Source organism: Scyliorhinus torazame, chromosome 7 (genome assembly GCF_047496885.1).
Source record: "Scyliorhinus torazame isolate Kashiwa2021f chromosome 7, sScyTor2.1, whole genome shotgun sequence".
NCBI lineage: Eukaryota > Metazoa > Chordata > Chondrichthyes > Carcharhiniformes > Scyliorhinidae > Scyliorhinus > Scyliorhinus torazame.
In genome coordinates, this window is record NC_092713.1 from 21,200,816 (window position 1) to 21,222,906 (window position 22,091).

Genomic DNA, 22,091 nt, shown 5'->3' on the forward strand with positions numbered 1-22,091 from the left:
CTATGATATCTGCCTCCGCACCCGTTTCCAACCCTGGCTGGTCCGACACCCCGAATATGGCCTCCCGGGGACCGGGGTCCAGTTTCATACGCACCACCTTGGAAATTACCCTAAACACCTCCTTCCAGTACTCCCCTAGCTTTGGACAGGACCAAAACATATGAACGTGATTAGCGGGCCCCCCCCCGCAACGCTCACACACATCCTCTACTCCTTCAAAAAATCGGCTCATCCTCGCCCTCGTGAGGTGCGCTCTATATACCACCTTCAGCTGTATCAGCCCCAACCTCGCACATGAGGTGGAGGCATTCATTCTCCGGAGCACCTCACACCAGACCCCCTCCTCTATAACCTCTCCCAGCTCTTCCTCCCTCTTTGCTTTGGTCCCTTCCAGTGGTGCCTTCTCCTCTTCCAAAATAGCTCCATACACTGCTGACACTGCCCCCTTCTCCAGTCCCCTTGTCGTCAGCACCTCCTCCAGCAATGTGGAGGCCGGTTCCTCTGGGAAGCTCTGTATCTCCTTCTTGGCAAAATCCCGAACCTGCATGTACCTAAACACTTCTCCCTGCTTGATGCACGATCAATTGCACAAAGACTAAAGTTGGGTACAACTGTGGCTTTATTACAGTCAGATACTGCGAAACTGCCTCCAGATTTTCAATGAAGCTATTATTACCAGACTCCGTGAGTATTTCCCCGGAGCTATCGGGAGCGGCGCTGTTGCTAGTGCTTTCAGCCCCGACCCCCTGCACAAACTCTCCTCCATTCTGACCCACTGGGAATCAACCCCTCTGACCCAGCTCCGCACCTTCTCCACATTCGCCGCCCAGTAGTAGTACATCAGGTTCAGGAGACCCAAACCTCCTGCCTGCCTTCCCCTCTGTAGCAGCACCTTTCTCACTCTGGCCACCTTCCCTCCCCATATGAACGAGGTAATCCTTCCCTCAATCTCCCTGGAAAAAGCCTTTGGCAGGAAAATCGGCAGGCATTGGAAAATAAACAGAAATCGCGGCAACACATTCACTTTAACCACCTGTACCCGACCCGCTAGTGACAGAGGAAGACCATCCCACCTTGCCAGATCGGCTTTCATTCTCCCCACCAAACTAGTGATGTTGTACCTGCGAAGCCTCCTGTAGCACAATCAATCACTCACGAGACGAGATGAGAAGGAGTCGAACGATGGCTTTATTACGCAGACTTGTTCCCCAGCAGCTCAGTTACAGAATGCGGCTGCTGGGAGAACCCGGGCTCTTATACTCCGCCTTACTGGGTGGAGCCAGCAGGCGGCTGATCCAATCGGGATCCAGTGTCTATCCACCAATAGCCTCTCGGCATCCCAGGGTACCTTAATACCCCTAATACATACCACCACACCTCCCCCACTCCCGGGCAACCTGCACCCCCAGATACCTAAAGTGAGTCCCTGCCCTACGGAATGGCAGCCCCCCCCCCCCCACCACCCCTGCCCCCACCCCCGGCCGAGACACCACAAAATACTCACTCTTGTCCAGGTTCAGCTTGTACCCCGAGAAAGACCCAAATACCCACAGTAGCTCCAATATTCCTCCTATCGACGCACTCGGATCCGACACATACAGCAGCAAGTCGTCGGCATATAAGGACACCCTATGCTCTATCCGCCCCCCCCCCCCGCACTATTCCTTTACATGCTCCCGAACTTCTCATTGTGATGCCAACAGCTCAATCGCGAGTGCAAACAGCAGGGGGTACATAGGACATCCCTGTCTCGTCCCACGGTGGAGAGAAAAGTATCTCGAACTGATATTGTTTGTGCCGACACTCGCCTTCGGCTCCTTATATAATAGCTTTACCCAGTTCACAAATCTTGGTCCAATCCCAAACCGCTCCAGAACTGCCATCAAGTACCCCCATTCTACCCGGTCAAACGCCTTCTCAGCATCCAGTGCCACAACCACCTCTGTTTCCTTTCCTTCCGCCGGTGCCATAACGACGTCCCAAACCCTCCTAATGTTCGAAAACAGCTGCCTCCCTTTCACAAACCCCATCTGATCCTCCCCTATCACCTTCGGGAGGCACACCTCCAGCCTACCCGCCAGTACCTTCGCCAACACTTTTGCGTCCACATTCAGAAGTGATATGGGCCTATACGACCCACACTCCGTCGGATCCTTATCTTTTTTTAGCAACAGTGAAATCGATGCCTGCCCCAAGGTTTGTGGCAACACCCCCTTCCCTATCGCCGCCTCAAACATCCCCACCATCAGGGGTGCCAACCTATCCTTGAATTTTTTATAATATTCCTCCAGAAACCCATCCAGCCCTGCCACCTTCCCCGACTGCATCCTCCCAATCGCATCCTTTATCTCCTGCTCCACTATTGCTCCTTCTAATGTAGCCCTGTCCCCTTCCCCTAGCCTTGGGTACTCCAACCCATCTAGAAATTCCTGCATCTCACAGTCTCCCCCGGGTGGCTCTGACTTGTACAACCTCTCATAAAACTCTTCAAAAACCTTTTTATTCACACTGGAGCCACCATCAACTTCCCTTCCCTATCCCTCACCTGAAGAATTTCCCTTGCCGCTGCCTCCCTCCGGAGCTGACCTGCTAACATACGCCTTATCTCCATGTTCATAGACTGCACCCCTTGCTCGTCTCAGTTGGCGCACCGCCTTCCTGGTGGACAGTCGGTCAAAGCGCGCCTGTAGTTCCTTCCTCTTTTCCAGCTTTGCTGGGTCCCCATCTTCTGCATACCTCCTATCTACCTCCAACATCTCATCTATTACCCTCTGCCGCTCCAACCTCTCTTCTTTGTCCACCCTGGCCTTAAACAAATTACCTCAACCCTCACCACCGGCTTTAGAGCTTCCCAGACGATTGCCTTCAACACTTCACCCGTACCCTTAATCAATTTAAGTGGTCCTCTTACCTTATGACCAAAAATTAGTTCAAAATTTAAAATGAAAATCGCTTATTGTCACAAGTAGGCTTCAATGAACATAAGAACTAAGAGCAGGAGTAGGCCATCTGGCCCCTCGAGCCTGCTCCACCATTCAATGAGATCATGGCTGAACTTTTGTGGACTCAGCTCCACTTTCCGGCCCGAACACCATAACGCTTAATCCCTTTATTCTTCAAAAAACTATCTATCTTTATCTTAAAAACATTTAATGAAGGAGCCTCTACTGCTTCACTGGGCAAGGAATTCCATAGATTCACAACCCTTTGGGTGAAGAAGTTCTTCCTAAACTCAGTCCTAAATCTACTTCCCCTTATTTTGAGGCTATGCCCCCTAGTTCTGCTTTCACCCGCCAGTGGAAACACCCTGCCCACATCTATCCTATCTATTCCCTTCATAATCTTATATGTTTCAATAAGATCCCCCCTCATCCTTCTAAATTCCAACGAGTACAGTCCCAGTCTACTCAACCTCTCTGTAGTTACACATGAAGTTACGATAAAAAGCCCCGAGTCACCACATTCCGGCGCCTGTTCGGGGAGATGGTACGGGAATTGAACCGTGCTGCTGGCCTGCCTTGGTCTGCTTTAAAAGCCAGCTATTTAGCCCAGTGTGTTAAACCAGCCCCTAAGGACTGAATTTGGTTGATTCATTAGGTGCATCCCTAATTGCAAACAGTACGAATGGAATTCCTTTATCCCAATCCTCTGGATAATCTTAACAATAAGCCCTCAACATTTTCTTTAATGTCTGATGCCACCTTTCTAACACTCCCTGCAATTCTGGATGGTACGCAGTTGATTTAAATTGTTTTATTCCTAAACTAACCATAACTTCTTTGAATAACCTTGAGGTAAAATTTGATCCTTGATCCAATTGTATTTCTTTGGGTAGTCCATATCTAGTAAAGAATTTAAGTAACTCCTCCACAATCTTTTTAGCTGCAATATTACATACTGGAATGACCTCTGGAAACCTAGTAGACACATCCATTATCGTCAAAAGATATTGATTCCCACTTTTCGTTTTAGGACGATGTACTACGCAATCAATTAGGACCCTTGTAAAAGGTTCCTCAAATGCTGGAATGGGTATTAAGGGCACTGGTTTTATCACTGCTTGAGGTTTCCCTATCACTTGACATGTGTGACATGATTGACAAAATTTAACTACATCTTTATGTAGTCCAGGCCAATAAAAATGTTTCTGGATTTTAGCTTGAGTTTTCCTTATTCCCAAATGACCTCCCACTGGTACCTCATGTGCAACTCGCAATACCATCCTACCAGCAATACTACTTGATGAACTTCTTCCCACTTTTCATCCACCTGCATATGGAAAGGTCTCGATTTTCTCATCAAGACATTACTTTTACGGTAATAACACTCTGTCTGGTATACACGCAGATTTCTCTTCCGTGTATGCTTTCTGATACATCCATTTTCTTTCTACATCTTTCTGTAGTAATTTTCCTGAACTAAAAATATCTGCCTCATCCTCCACCTGTTCTTGTTCTTTTTCAACCATCTGAACAAAAATCGTTTCTGATAATTGCACTTCAACGTCATCTTCATTCTTTGATTTCTCCTCTTGTCTTAACCTGTGACTTTGCGACCTTGTTACCACACAATCCGGAAATTCCCAGGATATTCTTCCTTCAACACTTCAGTTGTCTGATTCTCCACTGGCTTATCAACCACCGTAGGCATCACTCCCACCTGCGATCCAGCTATATCATCACCCAAGATAAACTGTATTCCTGGACAAGATAGTTTCTCTATTACTCCTACTACCACTTCACCATCTTCACTGGACTTAGTTAAATTTTGTCGATCATGTCACACATGTCAAGTGATATGGAAACCTCAAGCAGTGATAAAACCTTGAGGAGCCTTTTACAAGGGTCCTAATTGATTGCGTAGGACCGCTTCCCAAAACGAAAAGTGGGAATCAATATCTTTTTACTATAATAGATGTGCCTACTAAGTTTCCAGAGGCCATTCCAGTACTAATATTAGAGCTAAAAAGATTGTGGAGGAGTTACTTAAATACAATCGGATCAAGGATCAAATTTTGTCTCAAGGTTATTCAACAACGTTATGGATAGCTTAGGAATAAAACAATTTAAATCAACTGCATACCATCCAGAATCTCATGGAGTGTTAGAAAGGTGGCATCAGATATTAAAGACAATGTTGAGGGCTTATTGTCACGATTATCCAGAGGATTGGGATAAAGGAATTCCATTCGTACTGTTTGCAATTAGGGATGCACCTAATGAGTCAACCAAATTTAGTCCTTTTGAACTAATTTTTGGTCATGAGGTAAGAGGACCACTTAAATTGATTGAGGAAAAATTGATGTGTGAGAAATCGGAAATTACATTATTGGATTACGTGTCAAATTTTAGGTAACGATTAAATAGGGCAGGTGAATTGGCTAGACAACATTTAAAAATTGCACAAAATGTGATGAAACGGATAGCGGACTGGAATTCCAAAGTTCGTAATTTTGCCAGTGGGGATAAAGTTTTAGTGTTGTTACCAACTATCAGGGAACCTTTAAAAGATAGGTTTTGTGAACCTTATCAGATTGAAAGGAAATTAAGTGAGGTGAATTATGTGGTAAAAATGCCAGACAGAAGGAAAACTCACCGAGTGTGTCATGTGAATATGCTTAAAAGGGACTTTGAAAGGGAAGGAGAGAAAAAGGAGGTTTTAATGATTCTAACTCAAAGTGACAAACCAAATCCAGATGACTGTGAATTTGACATACCTCAAATTAAATTGGAAAATGAGGATGTTCTTAAAAATTGGGATAAATTGTTGAGTTACCTTCCAGAGGAGAAACAAACTGACCTGAAAGAGTTATTGATATCACATGGGCAAGTTGGTGGGCATAAGTTGGGAAGTACTAAAATGGCTATACATGATGTAGATGTGGGAAAGGCTGTTCCGATCAAACAACATCCATACAGACTTAACCCTTTAAAATTCTCTGGATCTCTGGATCTGTAAAGACTTAATTACCTGCAAATGCTCGCATTCTAAGCATTGTCTTGCATCTTTGAATTTGTCTATATATATGTTTCTGGAACTTACCTTTTCATTCACCTGAGGAATTTATCATAGAATTTACAGTGCAGAAAGAGGCCATTCGGCCCATCGAGTCTGCACCGGCTCTTGAAAAGAGCACCCTACCCAAGGTCAACACCTCCATCCTATCCCCATAACCCAGTAACCCCACCCAACACTAAGGGCAATTTTGGACACTAAGGGCAATTTATCATGGCCAATCCACCTAACCTGCACATCTTTGGACTGTGGGAGGAAACCGGAGCACCTGGAGGAAACCCACGCACACACGGGGAGGATGTGCAGACTCCGCACAGACAGTGCTCCAAACCGGAATCGAACCTGGGACCCTGGAGCTGTGAAGCAATTGTGCTATCCACAATGCTACTGTGCTGCCCACAAAGGAGCAGTGCTCCGAAAGCTAGTGTTTGAAATAAACCTGTTGGACTTTAACCTGGTGTTGTAAGACTTCTTACTGTGCTCACCCCAGTCCAACGCCGGCATCTCCACATCATGGCCCTTTAAAATTGGCACAGATTAGCAAAGAGATTGAGAGTATGCTTAAAAATGGCATAATTGAAGTGGGTTGCAGCCAATGGAGCTCACCCATAGTGATGGTGCCTAAACCAGACGGTACCCAATGGTTGTGGGTGGACTATAGAAAGGTTAATGCAGTTACAAGAACGGACTCTTATCCTATCCCACGTTTGGGGGATTGCATTGAGAAAGTGGGACAATCAGTTTTCATTAACAAACTCAATTTACTTAAAGGTTAATGGTACCTTTATCTGAAAGGGCGAAGGAGATTTCAGCTTTTATTACTCCAGATGGTATATACCAATTCCAAGTTATGCCATTTGGCATGAAAAACGCCCCAGCCACATTTCAACGGTTAACTAACAAATTATTTCAGGATTACCCAATTGTGCGGTATACATCGATGAACTGGTAATTTTCAGCCAGACATAGAAAGAACATTTAAAACATCTGACGGAGTTATTCGATCGACTTCAGGAGGCGGGTTTGATGATAAACCTAGCCAAAAGTGAATTTGGAAAAGCCCAAGTCACTTTCCTTGGCCATACAATTGGGCAGGGTCGAATGGTCACACAGGATGTGAAACCAACAGTTATTGAGGAGTTTCCGATACCCTCAAGACAAAGGGAAATAATGTGATTTCTTGGCATGAGTGGATTTGATCGAACATTTGTGCAAACGTTTTGTAGCGTGGTTGCTCCACTGATGGACTTGCTGAAGAAACATCGAAAATTTCAGTGGACAGCAGAGTTTCAACAGGTATTTGATTGCCTGAATGCTGTGATAACCAATGCTCCTGTGTTGGAGAATTACAAGGGACTCTGTGATCAGATTGAACGAAAGTATCTGACTTTAAAGAGAAATGCCGCGGCATGGAGAAATGGATGGATTGTGCAGAACCTTCTTGTTCAAAAAGACTGTCAATCGAGAAGGATTTCAGTTGGAGGATGAAAAGCGAAAATAAAATGGACTATATTGTAGCTGTTTGCGTGTGTTGTTTTCTGAATCAAAAAAGTATATTTCCTGTGTGCATTTCTTAGAGGATAGTGAAAAGGTGAAAAATGAAACCATCTTGAAGTTGATGGTTTGTTTTTTTTTCTTGGGGGGAGGTGTCATGTGAGAGTACCTTTAAGAAATGGGTGTTTATAAATGGGTATGTATATAAGTATCTGTAGTGAGAGTACCTTTAAGAAATGTGTGTTTATTACTGCAGTGATGTCAGAGTGTGGGTGGAGCTGAGCTGTCTGTCGGCTTTTTACTTTCATTTTAGGCTGTTTGCTGCAGGGTGTGTTTTAGTTTTGTTTTCAGAGCTGGATAGCTGCAGTCACAGCCAGAAGGTGTATTAGAGCCTCTCTCTGTAATCTAAAGACTGTAAATCGATCCTGGTGATTTAAACTAATAACAGTAGTGACTTTAACCTGATGTGCTTCTGGTAAAACATGTTTTAAGTCTTATGGATGTTAAAAGGAAAGCTTAAAGGAATACTTAGTGTGTATTCTTTGGTGGTTGTATTTGAATTAATGGTTGCTAAGATGTTCACTGTATGTTTTAAAAAGGTTAACTTGAGTTCATAGAATAAACATTGTTTTGCTTTAAAAAAATACTTTTCCATTTCTGCTGTCCCACACCTGTGCCGTGGGCCGTGTGCTCCCCATACCACAATCTATTAAAGGTTGTGGGTCAGGTGAATTCCATGATAAACTCTGGCCCATAACACTGCGCAGTGACCATGGCCAATCCACCTAACCTGCGCACCTCTGGATTGTGGGACCACCCGGAGGAAACTCACGCAGCCACGGGGAGTGCATGCAAACTCCACGCAGGCAGCCACCAAGGGCCAGGGTCGAGCTTGTGTCCCTGATGCTGTGTCAGCAGTGCTAACCACTGTGCCCCCGTGGGTTTCTTCCAGGTGCTCCGGTTTCCTCCCACAGTCCAATGATGTGCAGATAAGGTGGTTTGGCCATGATCAATGCGGGGATAGGGTGGGGGGGGGGGGGGGGGGGGGGGCCTGGGTATAGGGCTCTTTCGGAGGCTTGATGCAGACTCGATGTGTCGAATGTCCTCCTTCTGCACTGCACGGATTCCAAGGAGTGGGGGCGAGCAGCCCTGCCAGCCCTCATTCCGGCCTCACGCCTGTGGCCCTGAGGTGGGCTGGAGCTGGGGCCTGAAAACCCAGCCCTAGGTTTGTGCAATCTGCCTTCATGATTTAGTCTTTCTCGCCTGAGAATCTGTGGGCTCCCCTTCCAGGGCCTGTATATCTTTCTTGAGCTATGGTGTCCAAAACTGAATGCGGGACGCCTGTAGGATTTGATCGAGGCTGTGTTCACCTGGATCATCAACTCCTCGCTTGTGAATCCCAGCCCCTTGCGATAAAGGCCGGCATTCAAAAGCGCTACCTCACTTACGTTCACCTCTCTGTCTGCCTGACTGAAACTTTAATTAACTGTGAGGAAGGAGAGGCCCGCTCAAGGACACTCACCCACAATCACAGAGTTCCACTCTCAGAAGTTCAATTATTAAAGCTGAAAGAGTGGAGACTGTGCCGACTCCATTGCCCAAACCCTTCAATTAATTGCAGGTAGAAAAACAAAACAAAATTGCATTCACATTGTGCCTTTCCCAATCTCAGGATATTCCAGTGATTTACAACAAATGGACTATTTCTGAGGTGTGGTCATTGGAAATTAACGTGGCCGGTTTTTGCACAGCAGGATTCCACAAAAGATGATCTGATGCTGGTTGAGGGATAAATATTGGCCGCCACACCAGGGAGACGTTCCCTGCTACTTCTTCAAAACAATGTCAAGGGATCTTGAAAGGAGAGGCTGGGCCTTTGTTTAGGGTCACATCAGAAAGACGGCACCTCCAATAGTGCCGCACTCCCTCTGTACCCAGTTTCAACCTTTAACCCAAAAGGAATTCAGAGTTGTTGAATGTGTTCAGGGCGGCACAGTGGTTAGCACTGCTGCCTCACAACGCCAGGGACCCGGGTTCAATTCTGGCCTTGGGTGACTGTCTGTGTGGAGTTTACACATTCTCCCCGTGTTTGCATGGGTTTCCTCCGGGAGCTCCGGTTTCCTCCCACAGCGTAAAAATGTGCAGGTTAGGTGGATTGGCCATGCTAAATTGCCCCCTAATGTCCAAAGATGTGCAGGTTAGGTGGATCGGCCATGATTAATTGTCCCTTAATGTCAAAACATTAGGCTGTGTTACAGAGATAGGGTGGGGGCCGGACCACAGGTAGGGTGCTCTTTCAGAGGGTCGATGCAGACTCGATGGGCCGAATGGCCTCCTTCTGCACTTTAGGGATTCTATGTCACTGCAGAGTATCATCGAACCAGATGGCATGAGTGGCTTTAAGGAGCAATCAGATATGAGCCTGGAGAGAATAATGATGGAAGAGGATGGTGAGCAGATAATAGTTGAGGGTTGATCTATGAAAATGGAACCGCCCTGCTTGAGACTAATGGCATCTTTCTGCCTTTCAACAGTCTTATATCCGCTTGTCCCTGAGGAGGACCATTGCGTATATTGACATTTGGTAGGTTAAAGTTCAACCCTTAAATGGAATTGCAGATCAAAGAATGTTAAGCGTTCTGAAAAAAACTGGCAACTAATGCACAACCGACTATAGATTCATCCACTAATTTTCTATTAAAAGGTTCACCATATGTTCAGCTCTGTTGATTGCACTCTGGGTTCACAGGTTGATAGGGGATTTGAGAATGTTTTCTGCACTGTGTCTTACTGATGCACCGCTATATTGTTGCAGGCAAAGTTCCTGGGATGTGGCATTAAAAAGAGATCCTCACTGTCTATTCTGATGGTTCGTTTGGAATCTAAAGGTTTCATGCCACCATTCAAAGATGAGCAGGGAGTTCTGGTATCCGTGACGATATTTTCCCCTCAGCCGACACCCACCAAGAACAAGGGGCGTCATTCTCCGCTGGCGGGAGTCTCCGTTCTGCCGGCGCCCGGGGGGTTTCCCGACGGCATGGGGCTGCCCCAAAATGGGAAACCCCATTGACCGGCCGGTGTTACGGAGGCTCCCGCCGGCCGGTCGGGGCAGAAATGTGGCGGGGCGGGTAGGAGAATTTCGCCCGGGTTGTTTGCCTCGATTGCTGTTTGGCTGCGTGCAAATTGACTGCTCCGCTTTCCTACATTACTGCAATGGCCGCATTTCGCAAACACTTTGCTGGCTGTTAATCTGTGGATAGTCAATTAACCTCATTAATAGCCTAGTTGAGGGCAATTCATGGAGGCCAAATGGGACTTTCCAGTTGACTCCATGGGCGAGATTCTCCGACCCACCGCCGGGTCGGAGAATCGCCGGGGGCTGGTGTGAATCCCGCCCCCCGCCGGTTGCCGAATTCTCCGGCACCGGATATTCGGCGGGGGCGGGAATCGCTTCGCGCCGGTTGGCGGGCCCCCCCCCCCAGGCCCGGGTGGGCCGAAGTCACGCTGCTGGAATGCCTGTCCCGCCGGCGTGGATTAAACCACTTCTCTTACCGGCGGGACAAGGCGGCGCGGGCGGGCTCCGGGGTCCTGGGGGAGGCGCGGGGCGATCTGGCCCCGGGGGGTGCCCCCACGGTGGCCTGGCCCGCAAACGGGGCCCACCGATCCGCTGGCGGGCCTGTGCGTGGGGGCAATCTTTTCCTTCCGCCTTCGCCACGGTCTCCATCATGGCGGAGGCGGAAGAGACCCCCTCCACTGCGCATGCGCGGGGATGACGTGAGCGGCCGCTGACGCTCCCGCGCATGTGCCACCCGGCAAAGTCAGTTTTGCGCCAGCTGGCGGGGCACCAAAGGCCTTTCCCGCCAGCTGGCGGGGCGGAAATCAGTCCGGCGCGGGCCTAGCCCCTCAAGGTTAGGGCTCGGCCGCTCAAGATGCGGAGGATTCCGCACCTTTGGGGCGGCGCGATGCCGGACTGATTCGCGCCGTTTTTGGCACCGGTTGGCGGACATCGCGCCGATTGCGGAGAATTCAGCCCCATGTTCCCGATACGAGCAGGGGCCAATTTACCTGCCTGGGGTGCGGTAGGGCGGGGCCCACCACACCAGGCAGGCTGTGAGGCCTACCCTGCCTGCATGGGTGCAGGAGCAGCCACAGGCCACCCTGCAGAGGAGTTCATCCTCTGTCCACTATTGTCGACCTAGCTGCGAAAGCCAATATCTTTTTTTTATAAATTGGAGAGATTAAGGGTGGAATTCTCCCAGCCCTGGTACGGGCCGGAGAATCCCCGCGACCGGGCCACGCCCCCCGACGCCGGCACGCGATTCTCTGCAGAGCGGAGAAACGGCGCCATTGGCGTCGGCGTGGCTGGCGCGGCGCCGCTCTACGCGGGCCCCCCCGCAATTCTCCGGCCCGGATGGAAACCCGAGGCCCACCGGCGCCGTTCTAACCTGCTCTGGGCCGGCGGGACCTTGACGGTGAAGGGTCGGGTGGCAGCCTGTAGGGAGGGGAGGGGGGTGTCCGACCCCGGGTGGGGTGGGGGGCTCAGATGTGGCCTGGCCTGCGATCGGGGCCCACCGATCGGCGGGCCGGCCTCTCTGGCTGGGGGCCTCCTTGTCTACGCTACGGCCCCTGTCGCCCTGCGCCATGTTGCATCGCTCCAGCGCCGTGCTGGCCACCTGTAGGGGCCAGAATTACTCCTGGCAGCTGCCCGTTCACGCCATCGTAAAAGGCGACGGCGTTTACGACGCCGTGGACACTCTGCCGCGGGATGGGAGAATCCCGCCCAGAGTCTCCATGTTGAAGCACCCTCTCACTCACTTACCTTCCATTACCTTCTGCTGCTCATTTTCAACTGAAAAGTCTTGGGTTTGCCTTCCATCCCCGGAGACCTGCCCGCCATTCTTAAAAGGACAGAGAACTAGTTTCATGGCCAATTAATGGGGTCGCCCCTGTGAAAAACTCAGTGGGTGACCTTTGCTCCCAGGGGCCCATTTGGCACCCAGAAACAATGCAGCCGCCCTAGATTTATAGTCCCTCGAGCTTGGACGGTTGTGTGGTAACCTAACGCAGTGCTTAAAATGATAATGGCATTTACTAGGCTTAATATACAGAAACCAATTTGTTTATTGGGGAATCTAAAACAAGACGGTGCAACCTTAAAGTTAGACTTAATACATTTAAAAGTGAAATTAGGAAGCATCGTTACTGAGTGAAAATCTGGAACTCTCCTTCAAAGGATGCTAGGTCGATTGAATTTTTTAAATCTGCGGTCCATGTATTTTTGTTAGGTAAGTATCGAGGAGATATGCAGCAATCCAGATAAATCAGGAACAGCAACAGATTAATGATCCAGGGATACAAGTTCAGCTGTCCCCACGGCTGTCGGGTAATCTACATTTGGTTAATTAAATAAATCTGGAATAAGATGCAAATCTCGGTAATGGTGACCATGAAGCGAGCGGATTGTCATAAAAACATACCTGGTCCGCCTGTTCAGCCCACCCAACTGCCCGCCTTCCATCTTGGCACCCCACATGGAGCACCTCTTCCTGAGCAAGGTCAGAGCAGATATCCTTTGGATCAAGGAATAGGAAATACGGGAAGTCGCTAACACGTTCTTTGCGACAAACCCCAACTGCCCCCTTTGAACTAGCACAGCAAGAGTGTTGTTTGCTGAAGAGTTTTAGCACAGGTCAGGGTCCCTGCGTAGCTAACGTCCATGGCTCGTGCCTCAGTTAAAACTCCTTATGCACTTGTGGAGAGACACAAACAATTTTGCAAGTTATCAAAGAGTGTCCCCTCTACAGACTAAGCAACAGACTAAGCAACAGACAGGAGTCTGCATATCCTTCCCGTGTGTGCGGGTGTTTCCTCTGGGTGCTCCGGTTTCCTCCCACAGTCCAAAGGTGTGCTGGTTAGGTGGATTGGCCATGATAAATTGCCCTTAGTGTCCAAAATTGCCCTTAGTGTTGGGTGGGGTTACTGGGTTATGGGGATAGGGTGGGGGTGTTGACCTTGAGAAGGGTACTCTTTCCAAGAGCCGGTGCAGACTCGATGGGCCGAATGGCCTCCTTCTGCACTGTAAATTCTATGATCTAATTGCCTTAAAACTCAGAAAATTAGGAGATTACTGCTTGGCTTCGGGAATTTCTATTCACTAAATAAATAATAATTTGGTGTATGAATGTCCTTTAGGGAAGGAGATCTGCCATCTCTAGCTGGTCTGGCCTAGATGTAACTCCAGACCCACAGCTATTAGGGTTATTCTAAACTGCCCTCTGAAATGGCCCAGCAAGCCTCTCCATTGTCACTAAGGTGGCTGGTTGAAACTTGCAAACTTCTTACAGGACGTTACAGGGTCGATGTAGATCGGATAGGACTCACCTGGCCAGTGTGTCTAGAACCCAGGGACACGGTCTCAGAACAAGGGGCAGGACTGAGATGAGGAGCAATTTCCAGGTGGTGAATCTTTGGAATTCTCTCCGTTCGAGACGGAGATCGGCAGATCTCTGGAGACTAATGAGGGGACAGGGGAGAAAAATGGCGTTTGAGGTGGATGATCAGCCACGACCCGTTTGAATGGCAGAGCAGGCTTGATGGGCCGAATGGTCTACTCCTGCTCCTGGTTCCTATATCCCTATGTTCTCAAGAGCAAATAAGGACGATCTATGCGCAAATCTCTTGAATGGATTTTGTAAAGACTGAGTTGAGGTACAGATCAGCAATGATATAATTGAATGGCAAAAGCGGTTTGAGGAGACAAAGGGGCCTTAACACATTCCTATTCCCTCTGGTGACCAATATATTGCAAGGAAACATTCCGGAAGTCACGATGAGAAATTATTCCGAGGTTGTAGCGGAATGCACGCAGAAAACATGAAGCCAGCTAAAAAAATGATTTCAAGTGTCTACATTTACCTTTCTCTGATGCTGCTGTCCTGGAAAATTCAGGAACAAAAAGCTCTTGTTCCCATGGCAACTGCTCCTGCTCCTTCTCTTTCTCCTTTTGCTTCTTCCCACGCTTTCGCTTTAACTGATGAGCCAAAATAGCGAGTGAAGCAGCCCCCACGACGGAGATGAGCAAGAGTTTCCTCAGCAGAGGAGAGAGCTTTACCTAGGGCAGGCAGGAAGGAGATACTGAGTTAGTCATCAATTTAGTCACTAATTCAAAATAAAAAGATCTGGCTGGGGATTTCTGCGGTGGGTACTGAGGGATGCGTTTGGCGAAACATACACGTACATCACCTGTGCACCCTCGCACTCCCTTCACCTTGCCACTGGCAGCCATGTTTTTAGTCATTCAGGCCTCACTCTCTGGAATTCCCTCCCAAACGCTTCCTCATCTTCTCCTTTCGGACAATTTTAATGCCTTAAATCTGGGCTTCATCTGGAGAAGGAGGAATACCTTTTTGGGAGGCACATTATCTGATGCGCTTCTCCTGGGAGGGGGTCAGCCCCTTTTGGGAATGAGGCCTGTAAACCCTCGAGTGCTATCCAATGCATCCTCGATAGATGAGACCCTCCCACCCTAGCCATCAGGGCCTTCCTCCTCTCTTTCTTCTGGGTGAACAACACTAATGGTGAAAAATAAAACCCAAACTTGCAAGAACACTTCTTGTCATATCCCAGGGACAAGAATAGAAGGACCCATAGGCCCAGTGCACTGGAATCTCCCCATCTAATGATCTGACCTCTTTCTTTGACTCAGTGTTGATTTTTGTCTGCCAATGCCTCAGTGAAGCTCCTTGAAAAGATTGTTCAAGGACAAAGGTGCTATAAAAATACAAGTGCCTGAAAGGTTTTGATGGAGGACATTAGGAAAAATTGACTGCATAGGCTGAAGGTCGATAACCAAAGGACAAAGATTTAAGGTCGATGGCAAACAGAGTGCGAGGGATAATGAGAGGGTTTATTTTTTAAACGCAGCAAGTTGTTGCGATAAAGAAAGCCATGCTTGCAAGGTGATGGAGGTAAATTCAATAGAAACTTGTCAAAAGGAAATTGGAAATAAATACTTGAAGGGGAGAAAATTGCAGGGCTCATTGTGAATGACTAGAACAGGACGAAATTATAGCTCTTTCAAAAGAGCTGGCACAGGCTCGATGGACTGATTGGCCTCCTATTGTTCTGGAATATTCTGCGATATGATTCTTTTTTAAAAATAAATTTAGAGTACCCAATTCATTTTTCCCAATTAAGGGGCAATTTAGCGTGGCCAATCCAACTAGCCTGCGCTTCTTTGGATTATGGGGGCGAAACTCACGCAAACACGGGGAGAATGTGCAAACTCCCCACAGACAGTGACCCAGAGCCGGGATTGAACTTGAGACCTCGGCGCCGTGAGGCAGCAATGCTAACCATTGTGCCACCGTGCTGCCCCTGCGATATGATTCTTGTTGGTGACCATGATGTTGGTGGCAAAGATGGCAGTGATGAGGGCTAAGCCAATGTTGCCAGACCAACGAGTCCTTTGACTTTACTCAGCACTGAATCTATGACCTTCCTGATCCATATGGCTCGACAACACACTGGAGAAACTCACCATACAGTCAGGCAGAGCAAGAGCTCACCTGGGTGGCACGGTAGCACAGTGGTTAGCACTGCTGCTTCACAGCTCCAGGGTCCCAAGTTCGATTCCCCGCTTGGGTCACTGTCTGTGCGGAGTCTGCACGTTCTCCCAGTGTCTGTGTGGGTTTCCTCCGGGTGCTCCGGTTTCCTCCCACAGTCCAAAGATGTGCAAGTTAGGAGGATTGGCCATACTAAATTGCCCTTGGTGTCCAAAAAGGTTAGGTGGGGTTACTGGGTTATGGGGATAGGGTGGAGGTGTGGGCTTAAGCGGGGTGCCCTTTACAAGAGCCGGTGCAGACATGATGGGCCGAATGGCCTCCTTCTGCACTGTATATTCTATGATTCTCTCAGTTCCATTCATGGAAGGTGCTGGCTCTGAAAGGCTACAACAACTTAGGAACATAGGACCATAGAACATAGAACATAGGAACAATTGTCCCAACTGCCCAAATCAGGCTTTTAAAACACTGGCTTTGTGATAGAATCATAGAATTTACAGTGCAGAAGGAGGCCATTCAGCCCATCGAGTCTGCACAGTTCTTTGAAAGAGCACCCTACCCAAGCCCACACCTCCACCCTATCCCCATAACCTAGTAATCCCACCCAACAATAAGGGCTATTTTGGACATTTAAGGGCAATTTGTCATGGCCAATCCACCTAACCTGCACATCTTTGGACTGTGGGAGGAAACCGGAGCACCCGGAGGAAACCCACGCAGGCACAGGGAGAACGTAGACTCCGCACAGACAGTGACCCAATCCGGGAATCGAACCTGGGACCCTGGAGCTGTGAAGCAATTGTGCTGACCACTAGGCTACCGTGCTGCCCTCATTTACCTCCTGGAGTCTATTCCACCCATTTAATAAGACATTGCTGATCTGCCTTTGTCCCAAATCCCTTAACATGTTTGGCTATTAAAAATCATAAATTACAGTTTTAAGATTAACAATTGATCTAGTATCAATTGGTGCTGGCAGAAAAGAATTCCAAATCTCACCCACACTTTGTGTTTGCTCATTTCACCCCTTTAATAAGTGTACCTATCAGTTAGAAGGTATTTTTAAATGTTAAATTTGTTCTTATTGCTGTGATGTGCTACAAAGCAGCTATTAAATACTCAATAGTGACAGCTTCTGGAGTCAGCAAATCTTCCCCCTTTACAGCCCAGAGGACCAAGCTCAGCAAGATCATGGGAACCGCACTGCCTGCATGTCCCCCTCCAAGACACTTGGCACCCTGACTTGGAAATATAATCACCGTTCCTTCACTGTCGCTGGGTCAAAATCTCTCCCCAATAACCCCGACCATAAACTGTAGCAGTTCTCAAAGGCAACTGAGAAATGGAATAAATGTTGGCCTAGCCAAAATCTAATAACAGCCAATTAGTGAGAACAATCGTCCCAACTCAGGCTTTTAAAACACAGGATTCGTGTCGCCTAATATAAATCCTCATAATTTAACTCTTTTAGTCCAAGCGTCATCTAATAAACCTGTGCTGTATCCAACCAAAGCCATTCTATCCTTTCTGAGGCGCAGCGGACAAATGTCAATGCAATGTTCCAGATGGAGGTCTCACCAGAGCTTTACACAATTGCATAATTAGTTGGGCGATTTAGGGAGGTCCAGAACAAGGAGGTATAGCCTTAAAATTAGAATGAGGCCTTTGACAGGAGAGTAGAAATCACCAACTCTGAGGAGGGGGGGGAGGGGGCTTAGCAATGAGCAACTGAGTACAATCAGAGTCCCCAAGGGTAGGTCTGCTTCGCAGGTGGTCTGGACTGGAAGGTCAGTGCACCCTGGGCACTCCGATCTACCTGGCTGAGGAATCGGAGGGCAGAAACAGCCACTTGCAGTTGCCTCAGTTGCCAACTCCCACCGCCAGAACTGTCACTTTGACCTCAAGGCGATCTTATTTCACCTTCACACCCATCCCCTACAGAACAATTATGATCATGAGCAATATCACCCACCACACAGGGCTCAGTGTACACCTGGCTGTCCCAGTCTTGTACTGTGGCTTCAGTATGCGTGGTCTACAGGATTACACGGCAGTAATTTCCACGGTGATTTTCATTACAATCCCCTTTTACCGTGCACCATTTGCAATCCCTCTTTTCTTGCACCCTCTCACAGGCTTTTCCACTTGTTATTTCACCCCTATCCCCAGCTTCTCTGCTCTTCAGTTAGAATTCTCGATCGAGGATCGCCAAACCAGAGCTTGTGCTGTGATGTTACTACAGAGCAGAGAACGGAAGCAGGTCGTTGGTCTACCCCAGCTGGGATGGAGAGCCGTGTTCTTGGCATTATTCTTAACAGCAAGAAAACTGCCTGGCCAGCTGGGCTAACCTGCTCCCACTCCAAGACTCACTTAACCCTGTTACGTCTGAAACATTTACCTGTGCTGACAAAAACGCTGTTTCTCCCACCACACCTGCTGTCTGTCCTGCAATTTCCAGCAGTTTGTGCTTTTATTACAGATTTCCAGCATTGGCAGTGAGGTTACGTCAAAAGCATTTCCCTCTCCTATGACCTATTAACACCATGAAGAACAAAAGCAGCAATGTTATAGGAACACCGTCACCTCCAACTCACGCACCATCTGACTTGGACGTATGTCACTATTCATCATTGGTAGGTCAGAGGTATGCAATTGCCTACCCAATATCATTGTGGGAGCCACCATCACACAAACACTGTTGCATTTCAACGGCAAGTTTCTCAGGGCAATTAGGAATAGGCAAGGAAACGGGCACATCACCCAACTCATATTAATAAATAAAACCTTACAGTTCAATGGTTCAAACTCCAGCCAATGCAGTTTATGGAAACACTTGAAAAAAATACATTCCACAAGTAGTTTTAACACTTCTCTAAGTTTTCAAACTCTGTAAATACGGACACACTCCTAGGGGCACCCATGTAAATAACGACACACTCCTGGTGGACCCCATGTAAATACCGACATACAACATATTCAAGAGGCGGAGAATGGGATCAAAGGCTATGGGGAGAAAGCAGGATTAGGCTATTGAGTTGAATGATCAACCATGATCTGATGAATGGCGGAGCAGGCTCGAAGGGCCAAAAGGCCTCCTCCTGCTCCTATCTTCTATGTATCTATGACCCCATGTAAATACCGACACACTCCCGGGTGACCCCATGTAAATACCGACACATTCCTGGGGCCCCATGTAAATAACGACACACTCCTGGGGGACCCCATGTAAATACTAACATACAAGATATTCAAGAGGCAGCTAATATATTCAAGAGACGGCTAGATATAGCACTTAGGGAGAATGGGATCAAAGGCTATGGGGAGAAAGCAGGATTAGGCTATTGAGTTGGATGATCAGCCATGATCGTGGTGAATGGTGGAGCAGGCTCGAAGGGCCTAAAAGCCTCCTCATGCTATCACCTATGTATCTATGACCCCATGTAAATACAGACACCCTCCTGGGGGACCCCATGTAAATACAGACACACTCCCGGGGGACCCCATGTAAATAACGACACACTCCCAGGGGACCCCATGTAGATGCTGACACACTCCCGGGGGACCCCATATAAATACCTAAACACTCCCGGGGGACCCCATGTAAATACCGACACACTCCTGGTGGACCCCATGTAAATAACACACTCCCGGGGGACCCATGTAAATAACGACACACTCCTAGGGATGACCTGCAAATTTGAACATACTCCCTCCTGAAAATACTGACACACACACCGAAAGACACCTTACAAATACTAACACACTCCTGGACACCTCCTGTAAACACTGCCATGCTCCTAGGGGCTCCTTACAAATACTGGCACGCTCCCAGGGACCCCATGTATATACTGACACAATCTCAGGGGGCCCATGTAAATACTGGCATGCTCCCAGGGACCCCATGTAAATACTGGCACGCTCCCAGGGACCTGAAGTAAATACTGGCACGCTCCCAGGGACCCCATGTAAATACTGGCACGCTCCCAGGGACCCCATGTAAATACTGGCACGCTCCCAAGGACCCCATGTAAATACTGGCACGCTCCCAGGGACCTGAAGTAAATACTGGCATGCTCCCAGGGACCCCATGTAAATATTGGCACGCTCCCAGGGACCCCATGTAAATACTGGCACGCTCCCAGGGACCCCATGTAAATACTGGCACGCTCCCAGGGACCCCATGTAAATACTGGCACGCTCCCAGGGTCCCCATGTAAATACTGGCACGCTCCCAGGGACCCCATGTAAATACTGACACAATCCCAGGGGCCCCATGTAAATACTGGCAAGCTCCCAGGGACCCCATGTAAATACTGGCACGCTCCCAGGGACCCAAAGTAAATACCGGCACGCTTTCAGGGACCCCATGTAAATACTGGCAAGCTCCCAGGGACCCCATGTAAATACTGGCACGCTCCCAGGGACCCAAAGTAAATACTGGCACGCTTTCAGGGACCCCATGTAAATACTGGCACGCTCCCAGGGACCTCATGTAAATACTGGCACGCTCCCAGGGTCCCCATGTAAATACTGACACACTCCCAGGGTGCCCATGTAAATACTGGCACATTCCTAGGGACCCCATGTAAATATTGGCACGCTCCCAGGGACCCCATGTAAATACTGGCACATTCCTAGGGGCCCCATGTAAATATTGGCACGCTCCCAGGGACCCCATGTAAATATTGGCACATTCCTAGGGACCCCATGTAAATATTGGCATGCTCCCAGGGACCCCATGTAAATACTGGCATGCTCCCAGGGACCCCATGTAAATACTGACACACTCCTGGGGAACCCTATGTAAATACTAACCTACTGCCTGGGACCCCATGTAAATACTGACCTACTGCCTGGGAACCCCAGTATATACTGACCCATTCTCGTGGACTATCAAAAACACTGACACATTTCAGTGGGTGTTGTATTAACCTCTGTAAGACAGTGTCAAATATGAGTGCTATTCTGCTAATTGCAGAACAGACCTTTATTCTTGCAGAAAAATCGTGTCAGAAACTCAACATGTTTTTTCTAAAACTGTTGCCCGGCAAAAAACTGATGAAGTTGCAGCAGCCGCCCCCCCCCCCCCCCCCCCTCCTCCCCCCGGACCACGGGCTTTTCCCAGCTACCGCCCTATTCAGCTGGAGAGATAGAAACTGACCTCTGGCAGAAAATGATACAGAGACACGGGCAGATCGACTGCTCGCAGGGCCAGGTTCTTGAGGTGCCTCGCCGGATCCTTGATGGGGTCCTCGGCTAGATCTTGCATATCATCGATTTTCCATCCCCCTTTGAGCCAGCCGACCTGTTCAGGGGCAACTTGTCAACTGCAAAACACAAAGGTTATTTCAAGCAGAAATAAATCGGCCAGGCAATGTTGCATCAAGACACATCATCGTTGACATCTCCCTGCCAGGGATTCAAGAATAAATATTGATGCATTTTTGTTTTCTGCACAGCCCTTACCTTAATAATGCTGGTATCAGACACGGTTTCCTGTTTGTGTCACAGAGAGATGATTAAACAAATGGAAAGGGTTGATTGAAATAATTTAGCAGACTGCAAAAGCTGCACTCTTCGCAGACGCATTAATGCACCGAGGTGCCAATCGATACATTTACCAGCCCTCGCCACACAGTAAGGAAAGAGCAAGCGAGCAGGAGGAGGGGTTTATACCTCCTTGCACCTTGTGACTGTGTGGCGGAGGTGCAATCGCTGTCCGTGGCCGGGAGGGTGCTGATCTCTTGCCGGGGTGGGACCGCAGGGGAGGGGGTGAAGCTTGCTCGCTCCCAGTGCTGCATCCCCGGGCTCCCTGTCATTCTCCCTGAATGTGATTGACAGGATAGCCAGACTCACCACATTGCACCACTGCTGCAAGGTTGGTCTGCCTGTGGCGGCACGGCGGCCTCCGAGGACCCGGGTTCGATCCCGGCCCCGGGTCACTGTCCGTGTGGAGTTTGCACGTTCTCCCCGCGTCTGCGTGGGCCTCACCCCCACAACCCAAAAAAGATGTGCAAG

At 48.6% G+C, this 22,091-nt stretch overlaps 1 protein-coding gene across 1 annotated transcript in view; it reads right to left on the bottom strand.

The window, feature by feature from the left end:
- miga1 (mitoguardin 1) overlaps positions 1 to 21,720 on the bottom strand; it is a 179,551-nt gene extending 157,831 nt beyond the window's left edge. The window contains exons 1-3 of the mRNA XM_072510401.1: positions 21,540 to 21,720; positions 21,235 to 21,400; positions 14,425 to 14,620 (exon numbers count right to left, since the gene is read on the bottom strand). Of these exons, the coding sequence (XP_072366502.1) occupies positions 14,425 to 14,620; positions 21,235 to 21,342 (304 nt within the window). The 5' untranslated portion in view covers positions 21,343 to 21,400; positions 21,540 to 21,720. The remainder of the gene's footprint in view (positions 1 to 14,424; positions 14,621 to 21,234; positions 21,401 to 21,539) is intronic.
- Between the last annotated feature and the right edge of the window lie 371 nt (positions 21,721 to 22,091).